The following is a 23,009-nucleotide window of genomic DNA, read 5'->3' as shown; positions in this document are numbered from 1 at the left end:
GGTCAGTCAGAGAACAGAAAACTACTAATCCAGTGGCCAGTATATCTGCCTTCTACTACTTTGTTGTACCCAACTGGCCTCGGTCTATCACGTATCCCTCCCCCCTGCTCAACACCAAGGGGTTGGGCAGCTTGGGACACCAGACAGTGTAAGCGTGATAAGCCATCGGCATTGCCATGGCGACTCCCTGCTCTGCTGTATGCCGAACTGGAAAGGTTGGAGGGATAAGAACCACCTGCTTACCCTTGTGCTCTTTTCCTTGTTCCGTTGCATCCATTGAAAAGGGGCATGGTCGGTCACAAGGACAAATCTGCACCCCAGGACGGCCCCTAGCCCCACCTCAAATGCATCTGTCTGTAGGATGAATTCCTTGGTGAAATCCGGGGCTATCAATACGGGATTACTGCAGAGGGCAGTCCATAGGTCCACGAATGCTCGCTCTGCTGCGTCGGATCACCTGACTGGATCAGGACTATGGGCCTTCACTAAGTCTGCTATGGACTTGCCCTTGTGGCAAAATGGGGGATGAAACGCCAGTAATACCCCACCACCCTAGGAATGCTCAGACCTGCTTCTTATGAGTCGGCTGTGGCCAATTCTGGATGGTCTCTAGCTTATTCAGTTGGGGTTTTACCAGACCTTTTCCTACCACATAGCCAAGATATTTGGCCTCTTGTGAACCCCACAGCACACGTAACAGGGTTCGCTATAAGGCCTTCTCACCTGAAGGTATCAAGGACCGCCCCCACTTTCTTCAAGTGGGTTTCCCAGTCTGGGGTATGAATCACCATGTCATCCAAGTAGGCCGCAGCATAACTGGCATGGGGGCGTAATAACTTGTTCATGAAGCGCTGAAAGGTAGCAGGGCCCCCATGTAGTTCAAAAGGGAGAACCGTATATTGGAAAAGACCCTCTGGTGTAGAAAACGCTGTCTTTTCCTTTGCATCTTCAGCTAGGGGAATCTGCCAGTACCCCTATGTCAAATCTAGGGTTCTCAAGTACCGGGCATTCCGCTGACGGTCCACTAGTTCGTTTATGCGGGGTATAGGGTAGGCATCAAACTGGGATCTCTCATTTAGTTGACGGAAATTGTTGCAGAACCTCGTGGTATCATCAGGTTTGGGCACCAACACTACTGGGCTGGACCACTGACTGTGGGATTCTTCAATGATCCCCATCTCCAGCATTTTCCTGACTTCCGCTTTTATTTCCTTCCTTTTGGCTGGTGGCATTCAGTAGGGCCTCATAGTTACTCTGGCCCCAGGGTTCATGACGATGTGGTGATATCTCCCAGTTGTGCGACCCGGCTTTGTTGAGAATACATCTTGATATTGGGCGATCATCTCAGTTACCTCTTTCTTCTGGGCTGTCTTCCGATCAGGAGACACCCTCACTTGTTCAAGGTTTTTGTTCCCTGGGTGCAGGTCTTCTCGCACCACTGTGCACGCCTCTCGGGCATGCCAGTGTTTCAGAAGGTTGACGTGGTATATCTGCTGTAGTTTTCAAAGTCCCGGTTGTCGCACCTTGTAATTTACTTCCCCTACGGGTTCGACTATTTCATAGGGCCCTTGCCACTGGGGCATCAGCTTACTTTTGGCGGTGGGTACCAGTACCATTATCGGTCACTGGGTTGAAACTGACGAACCTTGGCTTGACGGTTGTAGTAGGTTCTCTGGGCCTTCCCTAGGTGCTCCCTCACTATGGGAGTGACCCAGGCTATCTGGTCCCTCATCCGTAGCACATACTCTATTACGTTCTTCTCCTCCCAAATTTCCTTGGCTATGTCCGGGATGCCTCAGGGGCTGTGTCCATACAGCAGCTCAAAGGGGGAACATCCAGTAGAAACTTGTGGGACCTCACAGATGGCAAACATGAGGTACGGTAGTAGATTGTCCCAATCTTTCCCATCCTTGCTTACCACCTTTCTTATCATGGCCTTGAGGGTCCGGTTAAATCTTTCCACCAGACCATCGGTTTGTGGATGGTAAACCGAGGTCCACAGGGTCTGGACATGGAGCAGGGAACAAAGGTCCTTGGACATGAATGCTGTTCCCTGATCTGTGAGGATTTCTTGTGGTAGCCCTACCCAGGCGAAGATTGACACTAATTCTTTGGCAATGCTCTTGGAGGCTGTGTTTTGTAAGGGGACAGCTTCTGAGTACCTGGTTGCATAGTCAAGGATGACAAGCACATACTGGTGGCCTCGGGTCGTTTTCTCTAGCGGCCCCACAAGATCCAAAGTAATCCACTTGAACGGAACTTTGATGATCAGCAGGAGTACCAAAGGAGCTTTTAGATGTGTGCGAGGGCTGTGCAGTTGACATTCAGGGCAGGAGGCACAGTACCGCTGGACATCTTCATGTACCCCCGGCCAAAAGAACCTGCGTAAGATTCGCACCTGGGTTTTCTCCACTCCCAGGTGCCCTCCAAAAAGGTGACTGTGAGTGAGGCTTAATATTGCCTTCTGGTGTTTCCGGGGTACTAGGAGCTGGTGTATCTCTTGCTCTCGCATTTGCATGACCCGGTATAGGAGATTCCTCTTGACCACAAAATAAGGCCCTGGCCGCCGGGCCTTTCCCTCTATAGGTACCCCATCTATCTCAGCCACCTCCTTCCAGGTGTTCTCGTACCTTGAGTCTTCCACCTGGTCCCATCCAAAAGTCTCTCTCCCAGGGCTTATCAGCCCGAACTCTGAGGGATCTGTCCCTGCCCTCTCAGCCAGCTCTGTGAGATTGGGGTTGGAACTGGTCTCTGACCCCTCCTCCGTCTCGGGGCCCTTCCCTTCAGTTGGTTGTGTACGTCTGCCTACACAGGCAGCTCTCTGTCCTTGCATCAGGATTTGGATACCCAAAGCCTTAGCCACCCTTCTTTCTCTTTTGGTCTTCCTGTGTTGTACCAATAAAATAAAAACCCGCAGGATCTTATTAAAGGGAAAAAGGCAAAATACCACATTTATTGTGAATACAGAAAGAATCATAGTAACCAGTTAGTTATAGCTATAACATTCCATTCAATCTCATATTTATTCTCACATTCATTCATACAAACACACACACACACACATACACACCCACACACACAGGTTCTGCAAGGTTGTTATCATAGTTACCAGCCTTAGAGTTGCTCATGCCAAGCCACTGGCCAGGTGGCCTGGACATGAGGAGGGAGCAGGGCCTTGTCAGATGCTTATCTGATGCTCCTGGAAGTTGGTTTGCAGAATCAGATCCCAAAGTTCTCACTTTTTAGAGTCTATTTTTATAGGAATTTCTTCCTATGCCAGTCTATGGGAATTGCTTCATCATGCTGTTGCTGAATCAATCAGCAGATAGCACATTCCTGACGGCTCCAAGATGTTATCTTGTTCTTTGGTTCTCCCATTCTTGAGGCTGTTGGGTGGATTCCAGTCTGCCCTCCGGGGGGTCCTCTGGTTATTTCCACTTGACGCCTTCTTCAGCCGATGGACACTGGATTCTTAGGCTGGCACCTCCCTGATCATTCAGTTATTATCCACACCAAGCATCCATCCACATACATCCTCTATCTCTATTTTAATCACAATTGTTAATACAACAAAAGGGCGGGGAGTCTCTGGGTGCTGTTTCTGTTGTTAGAGTATTGCTTTGAGTCTCTCTCTCTGTGAATTGCTTTGAGAACAGACTCTGTCTTCGAATGTACTAACACAATTAGCAGCTTGCAAGTTTCACACATAGAGGGAGAGAAACAGTACCAAAAACCAAGAGACCTCTTAATTAGTAATACCCTGGAATTTAAACTCTGGGGAATCAAACTCATTTGTGATTTTAATACAGAACTTCTTTAATATGATCCAACACCTGCCTTTCCCTGGGACAGGGAATAGTTCCTGAGACATTTCCGCGAAAAATGGGAGGTGACCTTCTGCCATGGAAGTCTCCTCGGGGAGCTCCCCTCTCTCCAATCCTTCTGGTGGGAGCAAGTTTCCAAACCCGGGGAAATCTCTACCTATGAGCATGGGGTACGGGAGGTTTGGGACTACACCTGCTTTCACTCTGGTGACATTTCCCTGAATTTCAATTTTCACTGGTATGATGGGGTAATAACTAACAGTCCCATGGACACAGGTTACCCCCGTACGCTTAGCCTCCATTAACTGTCTGCACTTCACTAATTTACCCAAAATTAGGGTGATAGCACTCCCCGAGTCTACGAGTGCCATGGTTTCTACTCCATTCAACTTTACCTGCCTTGTATATTTATGTGGGGTGACTGCGACCCATACAAGATTGAGTAGGCTGCATGGGTCTGTTACATCCCCCAGGTTACGCTGCATTGGTTCTACAACACTGGGGCACTGGGCAGCTATGTGCCCCAACTCCGCGCACCCGTAACACCAATAATTGCTTCTAGTCACACCCTATCAAGTGGGTTAGGGGATTTAGTCCCAGGGTCCCCCCCCACTCAGGCCTTCCCCTTCCTTCAGGGTTTCCGACTGGTTTTCGGCCTCCCTCTTCTTCCACCTAGGACTTCCAGGGGTTTGGCCGCCCGACCCTCCACAGTCAGGGTCGAGTGTTTGATTCGTGAGGGGCCTTCCTTGGGTAGTTGGGTTAAGTCCCTAGCTGTCATCCGTCTTTCCACCAATGTGATCGTTTCGTCGTAGGTGGACAGATTGTTCTGGCATACCCATTTGCGGAGATTTGGCAGCAGTCCCCGCATGTAATGGTCCATGACCAAAGTCTCTAAACTCTCCTCTGGGCTGTATGCCTCGGGCTGTAACCACTTCCGAGCGAGGTGTAGGAGGTCTAATAGTTGGGACCTCGGAGGTTTGTTCTCCCCGTATTTCCACTCCTGGAACCTCTGGGCCTGTACCGCTGCCGTTACCCTGATCATGCTAGGATCTCTGCCCTCAGTCGGGAATAGTCAGCAGCATCCTCAGAGGGCAGATCAAAGTAGGCCTTCTGGGCCTCTCCACATAAAAAAGGGGTGAGAATTCTAGCCCACTGCTCCTGGATCCACGCCTCACACTGAGCAGTACTTTCAAATGAAAGGAGATATGCCTCTACATCATCGTCTGCCACCATCTTTGGCAGACAACCAGTGGCCCTCAGGGTTTGCGTCCCATTGGACCCCCGGGCCTGGATGGTGAGGATCTTCACCTGGTCCACTGAATAATTGTTTGGTTTCCTACTGTAACCTCATGGACTCCTGTGGCGCCATTGCCTGAGCCCAGGTTACCTCCTGCTGGGCCGCTGTGGCTTGCACCAGCGCTCTCACCACCTCCTCCATTGTGGTACAAACAAAACCGCAAAACCCCAGTGCACTTTTTTTTTTAAAATAAAAAAACCTCTTTGTTCCGCCACGCTCTGAACAATGTCTATCCCACACCTTACACCAGCTGTGGCAGAGCTCTGAACTTGTCCCCGTGGCTCCCGTGCTTCTAGGCGGTTTATGCTAGCCTCAATGGCTCACTGCGACCCTCCATGTAGCCCTTCTCTCTCTAGGGCCAAGGTTACAGTCTACTGAACCCTTTTCATCATAAGCCAGCAAGGAAGTTGGTGAGAGAACTCCCACAGTCTGTTGTCCCTAGGGGCTTATTTCAGAACAGTTTAGCCCACTGTCCTGACAGAGGCCTGTCTTCCCCTCCCAGGAGATGTGTCTGAGGTGGCAGGTTGGGGGAACCCAGGCCCTCCCTCTACCCTAGGTTCTGGCCCAGGCACCCTAATGGTAGCAGCTGTTGGCAGCCAACCTTTCACTGCCAGAGTTGCTACATTTCCCTGGGCCACTTCCCCACAGCTCTTCCGCTTCTCTCTTCTTCACCCTTACCTTAGGGCTCCCTTACTGATGGCTTAAGGGTGTCTTCATTAACCAGCCCTTTAGCCGCACTTCCTCTCCTCTGGCTCCCTGGCTCTCTTCAGCCTGACTGGAGTGAGCCCTTTTATAGTAACAGAAGGGACTTAATTAGGTGTTCACATTACCTTAATGGCCTCACCTGACTCTTTGCAGGTTAATTGGAGTCAGGTGGTCTCATTAGCTTGGAGCAGCCCCTGCTCTGGTCAGTCAGAGAACAGAAAACTGCTAATCCAGTGGCCAGTATATCTGCCTTCTACTACTTTGTTGTACCCAACTGGCCTGGGTCTATCACAGATGACAATTCGAAAAGTACATGGAACGAAGCCATGTCTGAAGGCAGCGGAGGTGAAGCCTCGGGAAGGGGGTCACCTAAGTGCACGAAGCCATGTGGCCCAGAAGAGACAAGCAAGGCCTGGCTGGTACATAGGGGTTGTTCATGATTCTCGATGTTGAAGCTGACTCCCAGTGAAGAAAGGAGGCTAAGTAACAGAGAGATTGACACGTGAGCTTCCTGATGGGACCTGGCAGTTAGGAGCGACTCATCAAGGGTAGGAAAACAAGGAGACTAACATCCGACACGAGCTGCTACTACTGAAAATACTTTGATGAAGACACTGGCAGTGGTAGCTATCCTGAAGGAAAGTACCCTGTATTGGAAATGGTTAGCACCCACCATAAACCTGAGAAAACATCTATCAGCGGGGTGAATATCAACATGGAAGTAAGCATCCTTCATATCGAGAGCCATGAACCACATGCCTTTTTCTAAGGCTAGAGTTATCTCTGCAAGGATGACTATGTGAAACCTGAATTTGCAGATTAAGTGACCGAGGTGGCAGAGATCGAGGATTGCTCTCCAATCTCCCTTTTACTTGGGTCTGAGGAAGTAAATTGAGTAGAACTCAGTTCCTTGATATTCTAGAGGAATGCATTCTATTGCTCCTCATTGTAATAAAGTGTTCACCTTTCATGACAGTATTCTTGCCCAAGAGTGGTCCCTGAAGGGGGACGGAGAGTGATTTATTTATTTATTTTTGAGGATGTAGCATTACAAATTCAATGGTATAGCCATGAGAGAGGACATTCACACCCATTTTTCCTTTGTTTTTGCACTCCAAGCATGGAAAAAGAATGCTAAACAACCCCCAAAGGGAGTGGGAAGGTCATAAGGTGTTAGGCTCAGTGGTTGGTGGCTCTTGAACTGCATCAAAAATACCTCTTGGGGTTAGGTTTGAGACACGAAGGCCTGTGAAGGGAGGGTCAGGAAGCGAGACCTCTGCACCTTTTGATGTTTGCAAGGGGGTTTGTAAGGTCTCTGTTGGTAAAATTAGGGAGACCTGTACCAGTGGATGGACAACAGGTGGTGAAACTTTCATTTCGGGGCAGGAATGAACCAAGAGTAGCCCTGCAGTCTTTCAGGGTATGTAACGATTCAGCTGTCTTCTGGTTGAAGAGATGGGATTCATCAAAGGGGAGGTACTTGATGGTGTTCTAATCCTCCCTAGGAAAACTATAAACTTGAAGCCAAGATGCCCTCCACACCATAATAGTTGTAGCCATGGGTCTGGAAAAGGTATCAGCTGCATCTACTGCAGACTGGAGGGTAATTCTCACTATGAGTTTCCCTTCTTCGACATGGGCCTAGAAGCAGACATGATCCCATTGTGACAGTGTAATTCAGGAAATTGTATTTAGCCAATAATGTTAATGGTTAATCCCCTGAAAGTGCTGGATCCCATTGTTTACGGATCTTCTTGTGCCTGTTGGACTTGGAATGTGTTCCATCCCCTTGGGTCATGCTGGTGGAGGGAACATTCATTTTGCTGGACTTTGAGGAAGACTAAGTATCATGCTTATGAGAGTTCTTCCTAATCTCCTGACTAGGCCCCACCATGGGGTCAGTGGGGTTGGTTCTACCAACACCAGAATCAGATGCAGTAGGGGGAGGCACACTCCTCGCTGAATCAGTCCAATATACATGGAGGGTTCCCTGTCCTGAGACTGAATGCAGTTTCATGGCCACTTCCATAAGATACTTCTGGAGACAAAGTGCCTGGCCTTCTCAGGCATGGCTGGGAAATACTGCACCTGGCCGTGATGTGAGCTTCTCCCAGGCAGTAGAGACAGCATTGGTATAGGGGCAGGAGCAGCAAATGTTGAGCCTGAAGTTCTGGGCATAGTCCAGTACTGACACGAGGGCTAGGCGAGGGGACGAAAATCCCTGAAGTCTACTTGAAAGTGACATTAAAACTACTAACTAGTAAAACTAGGAAAGCAATAAAACTAGTAAAACTACAGTTAAAACTGCAAAAACTATTTACAACTATGCTTTTTAGAACTGTGTCAGATGAGGACACAGAAGGCTCCAACCTGGACCATGCAGCGGTTAGAAGTAACTGGAGATGTGGTCAGTCTGCCCTGTGCTTTATTGCCTCGGAAGAGAGTCAGGCGCATGAGCGGACCAATGGACATGATTTTCAAATTCTCTGCAAAAACCCTCCGTGGAACACAATACAAACTACCACTCAAAGAGCAGCAATACTTTTTATAGTAAGGCAGTTTTAGGAGCTCTTTTGCCCATTTTCTGTTACTAAAAATAGCTTTTGTGTTTTTTAAATGAACTTTTGCAGGCTCTTAATCATCAAGTATAATATGTGCAGTTCTCAGTCTGAAGGAGCTGCTGACTTTCGGAACATGCCACAACTGTTTGCACGGATTGCTACAGAGGGTGGGATGAGACCTGCAATGCAAGAGGAAAATTGTATATTGTTGGGCAAGTCAATTTTTCTGCATGTTGGAGAGGATAAACTGCTATTTAATTATATTTTATTCTTGTTGGTAAGTGGGAAGGGAGCCTAGAACACTTGTCTGTTATTACAGAAATCCAAAGAAATAATGTTTACCTTTAAAAAAAATATTTGGACGTTGGATACTGCAACACTGTTTTTTTAGTACAGTTAGCAATTATGATCTGTAGCACCCAAAGTTAATGTGTTAAATGCCAAAATAAAGAAGTCATTACTGTGTCGTATAATTTGCATGGTCTATTCTTTTAAAAATCATGCCAAATATGTAATAATGCAGTATTGTATTTAGCCTCAACATATGCTGTAATTTTTTTCAGACAAGAGATTGTAATGTCTCAAAGTAGAACAAAGGATAACATCTAATAAGGAAGCCATTCTTATTTAATATCACTTAAAACATAAACATTAAGATATCAGTTAGCTTTAGATTTACAGCTTCATTTGACATCATTAGTCTGAGATATATCGCTTGAAAAATGTTTGGCAATTCAAATTCAGCTGAGCTGAGAAAATTGTAGTATTTCACACAGCACTTCCTTAGACATTTCAGATATATTAAATGAGAATTGGTTCCTCTACAGATAGGAACAGCAGGAACAGATGTACCATGAACTACAACGTGTGCAGCATGTCAATGCTGTAACCACAAAGATATTTTGACCAAGAGTAAACACCAACCAATCAACTAGATTAATAGATAAATCTAAAAGATTAGTTAGGTTTGGGTAATTGGTTTTCAAAATGAAATCCAATTTTACAGTTAAACCCTAAATCAATCCTTACAGTAGTTACACAATTTAGTTTAGACACTAATTTTGTTCATCTGAATATAAAATGGATTATAGCTCATCTGTCTATCATGGTTTTGGACTGGAGTGCAAAGTCACAGTATCTAATTTTCTGTTAAAGTAGGAAACTAGATACAGAGTCCATGAACAGGTCACAGAGGTAAATAACTTCTCTGTCACTGAAACATTCAGAGTTTTCATAAACACAGTGGGCAAGATCCTGTCTCTACTAAGTCAATGGGAGTTTTGCCACTAACTTTAACAGAACCAGGATTTCATCCAATAAGTTTTCAAAACAGCACTCAGAAAATACAACAAAATAAGCTACTTCCAAATATTTTCTGTAAAGACAACTGACGTAGGGACATTAGTCCAAGTAACTTTGACAGTACAAAATGAAAAGGGACAATTAAATATATTAGCATCTTTGAGTTAACTAGTTTCTTTTGACCTGCGAGCAATAACGTAAAATTCGTTGTACAATAATTTATGTTTTTATGTATAAGAAGCTAAAGAAAGTTGCAGAATTACAGAATATATTTGAAGTGTTTAAATTATACTAAAAGAGAAAAGTTCATAATATTTTCAAGTATAGTAGAAGATTTAACTTACAAAGTATGTTAAAGCAACACTTATTTCAAGTGTGTTTCCTGTATCTGAGTATCTGGCCTGAGATAATTTCTTTGATTATGATTACAGCAAATATAATCCATCTGTTGCATAAAACCTTTGGCACTTCAGTACTTCTTGTTCCTGAAATCTTCCCAACCTAGCATGGAAGGGATTTTAGTGCATGTTTTTCATGTCAAAAGAGTTTTGCCCCAGAAAAAAATTCACTGCTTAAGCACTAGTTATGCCATTCATTAGTTTGTACAGCTTCATTTATTACTTAATATTTACTCCTTTATTACTGTCATGTTGTATTATAGCATTGTTAAACAGTAACACACAAAAGCCCACATGGTCATGCTGATTAATGACATGTCTTGCGTTCAGAGTGATGTATGAGGAAATGATGATGTTGTCTAAGCATCTGTCGTTATGGAACATACTTAAATGACCAGAAGTCATTTACTGAACCTAAGAATTTAAGAATGACCATACTGGGTCAGACCAAAGGTCCATCTAGCCCAGTATCCTGTCTTCCGACAGTGGCCAATGCCAGGTGCTCGAGAGGGAATGAACAGAACAGATAATCATCAAGTGATCCATCCCCATTCTCAGCTTCTGGCAAAGAGAATTATATTCTATAATTATATTCTAGAATTTGAAACAAAACAACACTGATCTATGTAAAGTAAGTTTGTGGTTTCAGTTCCTATTGGGGAACAATCCATATCACACAAAGCATCAGTATCATTGGCATTTTTACTAGTAATCAATGATTAAGTAAGTTAGTGAGTCTAGACTATCAATTGAACCTCCAAAACCTGGTTGAAGCACTTTGGTGGGATAATATGGAAAATGTACCATGCTGCATCTATTCTCTAAATTACATACCAAAAAAAAAAATCCACCTGTAGGGGAAAAATAGTATGCCCTCATGTAATCAAAGAATGTATCTCAATACATGTGCACAAGGGGATTGAATTAAGGTTGCTTCGCCAACTGTAAATCTGGCATTCCCCAACATTTGTGTGTTTGATTTTGAAACCTAAATAATGTTTTTTTAACCTAGATTTTTTGTATGGAATTCCCAAAGAAAAGGCACTTCCTTTGCCGAACCTCAATTCCATTGCTGATTTTCAAAGGCCTGTGGCAAACAATGGAGATGTTAAAGCTTCTCAAAAAGGTCAAAAGAACCTTTTAATGCAAAGTATTAGGCAACCTAAATATCACTACTAAGTCTCTATAATTAATTCTCTTTTTAAAGCAACTCTATATACTAAAACTAAATGATAAATTATTTCCAGTGTCCAATCTGAAATGTTCTACCACTGAGAGTAGTAATATTAAGATTTAAGTTAAAGCATTTTATGGATTCATTATTTTAGCATTATTGGAAAAGACAGACTATGTTCTGCATTACTGAATTTCCTCTAACTAATTTTCTACAGTATTCCTTGTGGTCATGGAAGACAGATGAACTTTCATATAAATATGTATGGCTTCAACTATCTCCTCTCCTCTGATAAGGGTGTTGAGTCATGAATAATTTGGGTGAAATAATGGTAAATTGATGTTGATGACAAAATTAGAAATGAGACAAAAAGGACCTGTCAGATAACAGGTGCCCTTAATTAGGCTTTTCCTTTTTTGAAATAATTCATTTCAGGGTCTTAGTGACAGATGGAATACTTTATTCAGATCCATTAGAAAACAGTGTTTATGAACCCTTTGATATGGAGAGTTCCTAGTGACCACTGGCACTTAACGTCTGCAGTTCTGCAGACTCCAAAATCTTTTTTTTAGTGATTGGATGACAGTTAAAGCAAAATGATATTATAATATTCACAGTTAAAGGAATCTAAATATTAAATAAATTAGTGATTAATATTAAACTAATGCCTGTTATCCTTGCAGTTTAAATTCCTGAGTTACCTGTACCTCTGACCCTCTTGTGGCTTCCTGGAAGCCACCCAAGCTAGGGGGCAGCTGAAGGCCTGACACCTTTCTCAGGATAGAATCCCATGATTCTCTCACTTCAGACCACAGTCTCAGGCTGCAGACTCCTGCAATTCATTGTGTTCACCTCAGCAGATGTGAACTCAGTTGAGCTCTGTTGAACTCTGTTCATTATTCTCTCTAGGGCAATGGCAGAGTTAACCAGTGTCCTGGCAGCTTTCAGAAACAAAGTACTATTTATTCAGAACAAAAATATTAGAGTAAATGTATCTTAAAAACAACAAACAGCTCATACACAGGCTAGCTTACACGGTGGTCACTCACCTACCACCTGCAGACACTAGCAGGTTCTAAAATAATTCAGATCCTCCGTCAAGGTCTATTTCTGCTGCACTGAGTTTTATGCATGTCAGTTTTCAGATTGTGTCCATGACGCTCTCTCCAGATCTATTTTCAAGTCCTTTGTCTGCCAAAGCCTTTGAACTAAGCGTCAAACCCATCTGTGTGCTATTTTCCCAAAGGGGCAAAACTTCAAAAAGACTTGTTACCTGCATTGTTTAAGTATTGGAGATTAGTTCCTGCAGGAAGCATCTGTTATCTGACCCATTAGTCAGGAATACAATCACAAGCAAGCCCACAAAGATACATATAACAAACTTAATACAATAGTCTTTGCATATATATTCCATGACTCCATAGCATCTATCGCACTTGCCTATATCCTACTCATCCACAACTCCTACTTACTTCAGTGAGCGTGTTGCCCACACATCAACTCAGTAAAAAAAAAAGTGAGTGAAGACAGCTTAAAGATTTGGTCCAATAATACTTAAATGAACAAATTAATCCCTAATCTATTCCATTCACTTCACTGGCATTATAGTATGGATAAAGTTGGCCCAAAGGGTAAAAGTGTTGAGCTTAATATGATCCTACGTGGATTATTCCTAATCAAGCAATACTTTTGGCTTTGTTCCTAGTTAATGCTCTGTTGGAGCTCGACATAGAATATTACATGAGATGTGCAACTGACATTCGACAAAACAGAGAAATTGATTCTACGTAAATATTGTCAACTACACAAAGAACAGGAAAAATCACTAAGATTTGTTTATAATCTTAGTTATTTGAAGCAATTTTCAGATGGAAATATATAATTTTCATGTTCATTGCATCCTTTCATGAAAACTGCACCCTATAGAGATATACTGTTAAGATATCTTTATGTATTAAATTATACAAGACTATGGGTAGGGGTGCTGGAACAATTTTTTATAGTGGGTGATGCTTACACCCCGCAGAACCAAAACTGTAAACCCAGTAGGTAATGGAAACAACTTCAAATCAGTCATGTGGCAGCACCCCAAGTTCCAGCACCTATGATTATGGGCCAGATTTTTTAAAGTATTAGGCACTTAAAATATCAGCTAGTTGCCTAGTGCAGTGGTTCTCAACCCGGGGTACACGTACCCGGGGGGTACACAGAAGTCTTCCACGGGGTACATCAACTCATATAGATATTTGCCTAGTTTTACAATAGGCTACATAAAAAGCACTAGTAAAGTCAGAACAAATTAAAATTTCAAACAGACAATGGACTTGTTTATATCGCTCTATATACTATACACTAAATGTAGGTACACCTCTACCCCGATATAATGCGGTCCAATATAACGCAAATTTGGATATAACATGGTAAAGCAGCGCTCCGGGGAGCAGGGCTGCTTTACCTCATTATATCCGAATTCAGGTTACCCCAAGCAGTTCCTCTGCACCCCAACCCCTTACTTGCTGCCCGCCTCCCCCCAGCTTGCCTCCGTTCCACCTCCACCTCCTCCCATGAGAGAGCCACAGCTTGGCTTCTTCTCCCTCTCAGGCTTGCCATGCCAATCAGCTGATTGGCGCAGCAAGCCTGGGAGGGAGGGAGGGATGGATGGAAGGAGGGAGGGAGGGAGGGGGAGAGAAGCGGAGTGGTGGTGGCGTGCTCAGGGGAGGAGGTAGAGGTGGAGTGGAGGTGAGCCAGGGCAGAGAGTGGTTCCTCTCCCTACCCAGATATAACCCAGTCTCACCTATAAGACAGTAAGATTTTTTTGGCTCCCGAGGAACGCGTTATATCGGGGTAGAGGTGTACAATATTTATATTCCAATTGATTTATTTTAGAATTATATGGTAAAAATGAGAAAGTAAGTAATTTTTTAGTAAGAGTGCTGAGACACTTCTGTATTTTTAGGTCTGATTTTGTAAGCAAGTAGTTTTCAAGCGAGGTGAAACTTGGGGTATGCAAGACAAATCAGATTCCTGAATGGGGTACAGTAGTCTGGAAACGTTGAGAGCCACTGGCCTAGTAGGATTTTCAAACACCTACGCACCTAACTCCCATTGATTTCATGGAAGTTAGGAACTTAGTGGGATTTTCAAAGGTGCCTGGGTACATATCTGCTGCTTTAGGTGCCTAATTACCTTTAGAAATCTGGCCCTATGACATTGGTCCTCTGTTCTTGGTTATAAGGCAACAACATGATTGATATACTTGAAACAATAAAAACTATTACATTTTAAATATATATAAGAATACAAGAAATTGACCAAGAGCGCATATTCAAAGCAATCATTATGCACACCCTTAGACTACATAGTTGTTTGTATACAAGGTTTTCATAAAGCACATTTTCCAATCTTCGTCTTCCTTTTTGTAGATCATAAAAAGGAAGAAACTGTTTTATCTAAAAATAGATTCCCTTAACAGATGTTTCAATAACACTTTAGAAATACTAAAAAAAACCTTATGATAATCCTTGTGTATTCAATATTTGCAAAAATAGAGCTACAGTGAAACCCTGCTATAATGCAATAATTGGGGTACAAAAAATTCGATCACGATAAATGTGGGGTCGCTTCATAGCAGGGTCACAAAAATTTACCATTTCAAGCCCGTCATTTAAAGTCTTGTAAAAAAAACAACGGTTATCCTAGCGTGTTTTAAACACAAAAGTAGTAATTTAATTACATGTACATGAAAGAAACCTGTGAAATCTACTAAACTAATCATTGCACAGAGTGCAAAGTCAATCTGCTTGCATGAGTCCATAATTTTAAATTTCATCACTTCTTAAAAAAGCTATCTAGTGCGGTCTGCTTATTTGCCGTGGACCGTTGGCTTCTAGCAAAGTCAAGAATGCTTCTGAGTTGGAGGATTGTGACGCTGTCCAAGTCTTGAATTTCCAGCGACCTCAAACTAGCTTCTAGGTGCTTTACTGCCTCTGACACTTTTGGTGGGGAAGTTGAGGTGCCATCATGGTCATCGTAGTCATCATTAGCGCCACTGGTTTCAGGCTCTGGTGGTGCAGCTTCATTCTTCCCACTGACATTTGCAACAATTTTGCCATCTGAGATGTGTTCATATATGGGGCAGATGTCATCTTCTGAAAACGAGTTGAGGATATCATGACGACTGTGCTCATATTCTCCGAGTGCTTCTTCGGCTAAATGTCGTCTTCAATGAACCTTGTAAATTCAGGCTCGTCATCATTACCATCATTGTGTGTAGATGACAGAAAAGCTGGACCAAGACCCTTTATCCAGCATCGTTCAATCCAACGTGCAGAGATAGCAACTCTGGCTTTCCCGCCAAGGTGACAGACTTCTTTCAAGTTGTGTGATGCCAGTGACGTGTCAATGGAGGAGTTATCTGCTACCATCCGCTTGATCATTGTGCAACGATAGTTTTGCTTAAATACTGATATGATGCCTTGGTCCAGTGGCTGGATTTCTGATGTAGTGTTCTTCGGGAGATAAGAGACTTTAATCTTGCCGTCACGACTTACAAGATTTTCCGCTGGGGGGTGGGCAGGGCAATTATCCAGCAGAAGGAGAGCTTTTTGGCTCCTGCTTGAGTTTTTGCAAATGAGCCCAAACTGCTGGCACGAAAGTTTTATGGAACCAGTCTTGAAATATGGAGCTATTTATCCATGTATTCTTGCTGTTGGTGTATTCAAAGGGAAGGGCCTTCATATTAACATGATGAAAAATCTGGGAGACCCAGCTTTTCCGATCATCAGAGGTCTGACTTTGTGGCTGCCAGACTTGTTGACGCAAAACAAGAGAGTGACTCGGTCCTTCCTCTGCTTAAAGCCTTCTCATTTGTGACTATTAGTCCTGGTTGCGAGGGTGCGATCGAGTAACATCTTAAAGCATAAACCAGTCTTGTCACAGTTGTAAACTTGATCGGCTGTGTAGCAACCTTCCTCCAGCAACTTTTTAAGCTCAGTTGGGTAGGAATCAGCAGCCTCTTTAACAGCTGAGCGGATTTCCCCAGAAACAAGAACTTGGCTTATAGTGTGCCTTTTCTTGAATCTGTCCAGCCAGCCGTTACTCACCTTAAATTTGGATTCATTTCCATTGATAAGGCGATCAAAATTTCTCTGCTTGAGCTTTCAGAATAGAGCCAGAAATGGGAACTCCTTCTGAGTGAGCCTGGACAAACCATTGGTACAAGGCTGAATCTAGGCTTTCGTCACTAGCAAACTTGACCTTTTTACGCTGTAAACCAGTTTCCTCTTCAAGAATGCAGGGTAGGCTACGGAGCTTTTCTTCTTTTTTCCACCCTCGCAGAGTGGACTTGCTAATTCCTAGATCTCTAGCAAGCTGAGTTTATTGTTTGCCCTTCTTTAGTTGATCCAAGGCATACAATTCCTCTTGGGCAGAAAATGACTTGTGTTTGCAAACTGGAATATCCATAATGGAAGAACACAGTTTATTTATAAATGTCATAAAAAAAGTATTCCAGCAAAACGCGAACAGTATTACGGCCTTAAAGGGGAGCCAACTTATGATTGTGTTATATCCGAATTCGCGTTATCGTATTATTGCGAGGTTTGACTGTACATGTTTCAGAACAGTATTCTATTTAATGCAAAAGAATAATGAAGATGCTATTGCTTATGGCAAGTTTTTTATAGGGATGTTATATCTTAGCTAATGCTGAACAAACAAACTTGATTTACTTTATTGTGAAATTCAGATCTCTCTCTTACCCATTCGTAACACACAATCCAGCAGCCCCGGGCAATTCCCAGCATTACATTCAAGGTGCGACGAGGACTCCCTGTAACCACATGAGTAGTCGTTTCACATACATCATCCGAAAACAAAAAGCCTCCCAGTTTATTCACCACCTGAATTATTGCACACTGCTTCCTGCCAAAACACAGAAGGGGGGGGGGGGGCGGGGAATCCACAATCAATAGAACTCAATATTAAATGTTTTATGTATACACCTTAATAGTTACTGTATAAAAAGTAATGTAAAAATTCAGACAAAACTTTTGCTTAACAGATTTCACTGGGAAATTCCAGTTGTCAACCACCTCCAAACATCAGGCAACATTTAGCCTAAATATTAAACTAGGTGTCTCAAACTCAAATACCTAATTTTAAAGTTTTGTCCCTACTGTGTAGACACCTCAAAACCATCAGAAAAATTACTGTATGTTGGTTCAATCACCAGAGCATGAAGCTCACTAGTACTACAAATTGTTGCCACCAGATACAATTCCCATGTAAAATACTGAATGTCCACCTGTAACTAGAGTTCTAAGTATATTATCTATGATATGAACATTGAAGTACACAAATACATCATCATGTGACCACTGAGATCTTGGTATCCCTTGAGGAAAGATGATGTATGAGAACTATTTACTGCTGCAGTGCTGTAACAAAAAGCTTGATTCCAATGTCTTTTCTGCCCACACACCTGACTTCTGGGAGCTTGAGAGGAAGCTCAGAAACACCTCTACTCAAGATCAAGTAATTAAGAAACAGCCTGGAGCAGATTTACCCATCTAGTGCAATACTGATCTTCTCAGGAAAAATAGGCAGAGCTCATGAGTCAATCAATGCCATCTTGAAAGCATGTTCAGGACATCTCTTATAGCTTGTGGGGCATTTTTTTCATTCCATCCACATTTCTCTCTGCAGAAAGTAACTCAGTAAAAAAAGCTCCCAAAATAAACTGGCTAAAACAAAGAGTGCACAGAACTCTAAGAAGATCCTAAAAGGATTCTTCAGAGAGACAGCAAAAGCTTTTAAAATGAGATTTAAAGAAAACAAATAGCTTAGCAAATTGACTTCCCACTGAAGGAGATGCCAAGCGCAGAACTGTTTTTAACTTATTTAACTGCCTGAATATATACTTAGGAGCCTAAGTTTAGCCCCTCATTTGTGATCATCTTAGTCTTATTTGTCACTGGATATATTTATGCTTCCTTTATCCTGCAAAGAGTGTTTTAGACAGATATTGTGTTTGATGGGCATGGCAACTTTGAACCCACAGGGATGCTGACCCTACCTGGACTATATGCTCAGGGAGTAGGTTTTACACACGCAGTTTATCTTGGCTCTTTTTGGTAGCTATATGAGATATGCTCTGGAATGAGAGGAAAGGTCTTACAATATGAATCTGAACTGAAATAGCTCTAAGATCATAGTTTAAATAGAAACTAGCCAATTCGCATTTCAATAAACTACAAACCTACTACATGCAGATTTATGGGTTTGCAATTCCATGAAGCACAATATGGCTAGGTATTGCTGCCGGCCAGCGGGTGATGCTATGCTCTTATAAGAGGAAAACAATGTCAAGACACCACTCATCTCACACCCTATATTTACTTAAATTCCACTGACCCATTTCTGTAGCCCTGGCTCCTACTCAGACAGAACAGGCTCTTGGCCAATGGTTTCTCTCTCTCTCTCTAGAGGGATGCATTTCCTTCTCTTTCCAGAGGTAGTCTGCCCCACCCATATACTGGGGAACACAACCTATAATGTGCTCTCTATACTCTGAATGCAGTCAGCTCAAAGTAGAAAGCAGACTTTTGAGGGACAAAGTTGGTTACCATTAGCCATATAACATACCATAACATAAACTAAGTGAGCGCAATAATACTCAAATATTAAGCAGATTTAGTAATATATATAAAAGGAGGATCCGTGCAAGAAGATTACATTTAATGTGAGAAAGGATGGTTTTGCAATATGGCCACGAGACCTGCGTTATTTTTCCAGCTCTGCCAAGACTTTTTCTGTGTTTTTGGACAAATCACAACCTCCCTGTGCTTCATCTGTCTCATCTGTAACACGGTGATCATATTTACCAACCTTATAGGGGATGTCACGTTGTGCAATTAAATATAAGGCTTGTGAAGTGCACTGATGATCTAAAATGGATGGGTGTTATGTGTCGAGTTTCATGAAGCATTAAGAAGATAAAACTAAAAATATATTTTAAGTTTTTCTGCTTCCTGAACTATTATTTTATAATGAAAGTGGAAAAATTGACAGAAACACGGTTAGAAGCTATCTTTAAAGAAATGCTTTAGAAAAGTGCATTTTTAAAGTATTCATCTTTATATAACCATCATGGATTATCAAATGTTTTCAAACCTGAAACAGACATGCGGGTGGTACAAATAACTCTTTTTTTTTTCCTAAAGGAATTTAGCATAAGATATAGGACTTTGTTTTTGTCGGATGATCTTTATTTTGTAGGAGTTTAAGGAGAATAAAAAGAGTATGCCAGAAAAATACTAACTCTTCCACAAATATGCAGTGGCATCTGGCTTTTAATGCTTTATCATAGAATATCAGGGTTGGAAGGGACCTCAGGAGGTCATCTAGTCCAACCCCCTGCTTAAAGCAGGACCAATCCCCAACTAAATCATCCCAGCCAGAGCTCTGTCAAGCCTGACCTTAAAAACCTCTAAGGAAGGAGATTCTACCACCTCCCTAGGTAACGTATTCCAGTGTTTCACCACCCTCCTAGTGAAAAAGTTTTTCCTAATATCCAACCTTTGTAACCAAGTGTCTAAAAAACCCTAAAAGAAATACTACTTTAGCAGCTATTTATGTAAAATAAAACATTTAAATTGATGTTTCAGGCAGTTATGATGTTCTTTACAAAAACAATTCAAATATATAATGACAAAACCAAAGACACAGGTAAATAGTCCATGCTATTTACTGTATAATCCTCCATTTCCTTCCCAAAACTCCCAATTTATTTCAAATTGAAGTTTTCACTGTAGTTTTATTACCGTTAAGTGCTGAGTAGCACAAGTATAACATGTGCTCTAGTTCAGTGGCTCGCAACCTTTCCAGAGTATTGTACCCCGTTCAGGAGTCTGATTTGCCTATTGTACCCCAAGTTTCACCTCACTTAAAAATTACTTGCTTACAAAATCACACCTAAAAATACAAAAGCGTCACAACACACTACTGAAAAATTGCTTATTTTCTCATTTTTACCATATAATTCTAATATATATCAACTGGAATATAAATACTGTACTTACATTTGAGTGTATAGTATATTATATAGAACAGCATAAACAAGCCACTGTCTGTGTGACACTTTAGTTTGTACTGGCCTCGCTAGTACTTTTTTTGTTGCCTGCTGTAAAACTAGGCAAATATACAGATGAGCTGATGTACCCCTTGGAAGACCTCTGCGTACCCCAAGAGTACGCGTATCCCAGGTTGAGAACCCATGCTCTAGTCTACAGATTAACACCATATATTTAAGCATATGCATGCCAGTCAACAGAAGGAAATATATTTCATGGATAACCTACAAATAAATTTAATACAGTATGTGAAAGCCAAGGCTGAAAACAAGTTCAAAATTTACACAGAATAGAAAATCACAAAAATATCTAGTACTTACTCAGAGGACATGCTTGTCATGACTAATGTTCTTGTTGGCTAGAGATTTTGAAAAGGAAGAACAAGAAAACAGTCAAAAATATGAAAAAAACTTTTTCCCACAGAAACTAAGTTGTAAGAGATTCCACTAAAGACACAAAGTAAATCAGGATTAAGACACTAGTTCGCAGGCCTGCTGCATGTTGCTGGAAATAAGAGCTCTGAACAGATTACATGTCACATGATTCCAAGGACAGTGATGTTCAGGCATATCACAAGTGATGCACTTCGGCATCAGGGAAGGCAACCGCTAAAAACTGCACAAAAACTTTCTGCCATCTGCCCTTCTCTGAAGCATAAACAAATGCTCCAATGGGCCCATCCAAATATGTTAACAATCACTTATATGGACAAAAAATTATTTCTTGGGGGAAAACGTAGAATCTATTATAAAAGGAGGGACAGATCCTTGGAACCCCCTTGTGACAACCATTTGTTAAGATACAAGAGTAAAACCACCAATGTGGTGCCTGGGCAAGAGACGGTGCAAACAAGATGGTTCTGTAATACTAGTTTCAGCTGGTGATAATGATTAATACTTCAAATTGGTTTATAAAAACTTCAGTCCAATGCCATTGTACAGCTACCATACTTTGAGTTATACCTTCAAGCTGGTAACCAATCATTAGAAGAAAATTAGGTATATTACCAAGATACAGAATATATTCATTCTCTTAGCAAGTCTATGCTTTTATTTAACATAGAAAATTGTGGCAAAGTACTTATTCATCTTTCTGAAGCATATAGCATCAACCTGTCTACCCAAGAAACAGATATACCTAAAATAAGTTTTCCAAAAACTGAAGGCAAGCAGATCTGCTTAGTACTATATTACATATACTACCCACAGTAACAAAACAGTTTGTAAGGTCTGTTTGAAAATATTTGTCTGATTCATATTGTTTTAAATAAATCTGTGTTCTAGAATTTTTCCTGCAAATCTATTGATCCACAGGAGACCAACAGTGTCTCCTCTAATATTTCCCCATGCCATTCCACAACCCCAAGTTTGCTGACCCCTCCCCACAACTACTTTCCTTTGAATCATGTACATAGTTGAGAATGCTTAAGATACTGTAAATCAGCTTAAGGCTTGTAGCACAGGCTCAAGAGGTGACTGAAAGCCTCGCTGCATCTTACTTATTAATGAATCACAATTAGAGAAAGAACAGACCCACAGTATAAATTCCCCTACCAGTGCAGAATAGTTCTCCATTGTATAGTTAAGTAATTCATCCACTATAAGAAGAGGAGAGTTCCTTGGAATTATTTTACTAGACTAATGGCTTTTACTTTGCAGCAAGAATGCATTTTCATTCTTTGATGTGAATGGGCTTTAAATAAACAATTTGGCTTCAGATTATACAGTGAGTTATAACTATCAATGTTGTAAATACATTCACATTTTTCCTTTTGCTTAAATGCTTTGTTCCTATCCTGCGTTAATTAAATATATTATTTTTAAAAGAAATGCGACAAGGACACAGAAAAGCCATTAAAAGACAGTTTTCAGAGTTTGAAATAGACAATAAAAACTTAAAGGAAATTCCAAAGAAGAGAGACTAACCACAGTTCAGCTTTTGAGAAATAAATACACTAACACAGAAATAGAATTTTTAGAAATGTATATATCGGTACATTCAATTTGCCAATAACTGAAGGGGCGATCACTAGCAGCCAGCATGGATTTACCAAGAACAAATCACGCCAAACCAGCTTGATTTCCTTCTTTGACAATGTAATTGTTTTGGTAGATAGGAGGAATGTGGTGGACATAATATATTTGGACTTCAGCAATGCTTTTGATACAGTCCTACATGACATTCTGATAAACAAGCTGGAGAAACATGGGCTTGATGGAACTACCATTGAATGGCCACATAATTTGTTACACAACCTCAAACAAAGAGTCACTGTTCATGGAACGATTACTCCTGGGGGAATTCTGCACCACTGACAGGGATGCAAAGGGAAGTTGCAAGAGCAGTCACGCACCACACCCTAGCAGCGCAGTTACACCATTTCAGGCAGCTGGCAGAGAGGTGGCTCCTACCCTGAGCTGGGATTGGCTCAGCTGGAGGCAGGAGAGGATGGGACTTCCTCTTCCCCTGCAAAGAGTGGCTGGGGCTGTATCAGACCCACCTCCAGAAACCTCCTCCAGCTGCAGGAAGCTCAGCATCTCCCCTGCTTCCTGCCCCCATCGCTCCTCAGCTGTGGGGAGAGGGGTCACTGTGCGGGGAGCTGCTCCCGCATCCACCC

General features: G+C 42.1%; 1 protein-coding gene across 2 annotated transcripts in view; it reads right to left on the bottom strand.

The window, feature by feature from the left end:
- Positions 1-23,009, bottom strand: part of MCPH1 (microcephalin 1) — a 231,582-nt gene that overhangs the window by 151,560 nt on the left and 57,013 nt on the right. For both annotated transcript variants that reach the window (XM_084623433.1, XM_084623434.1), the window contains exons 10-11: positions 20,713-20,750; positions 17,021-17,183 (exon numbers count right to left, since the gene is read on the bottom strand). In XM_084623433.1, coding sequence (XP_084479559.1) covers positions 17,021-17,183; positions 20,713-20,750 — 201 coding nt within the window. The remainder of the gene's footprint in view (positions 1-17,020; positions 17,184-20,712; positions 20,751-23,009) is intronic.

The sequence above is a fragment of the Lepidochelys olivacea genome (assembly GCF_965140295.1).
Source record: "Lepidochelys olivacea isolate rLepOli2 genome assembly, chromosome: 3".
NCBI lineage: Eukaryota > Metazoa > Chordata > Testudines > Cheloniidae > Lepidochelys > Lepidochelys olivacea.
The sequence above is the reverse complement of the archived record's forward strand: the minus strand, read 5'-3'. Positions and strand labels throughout refer to the sequence as shown.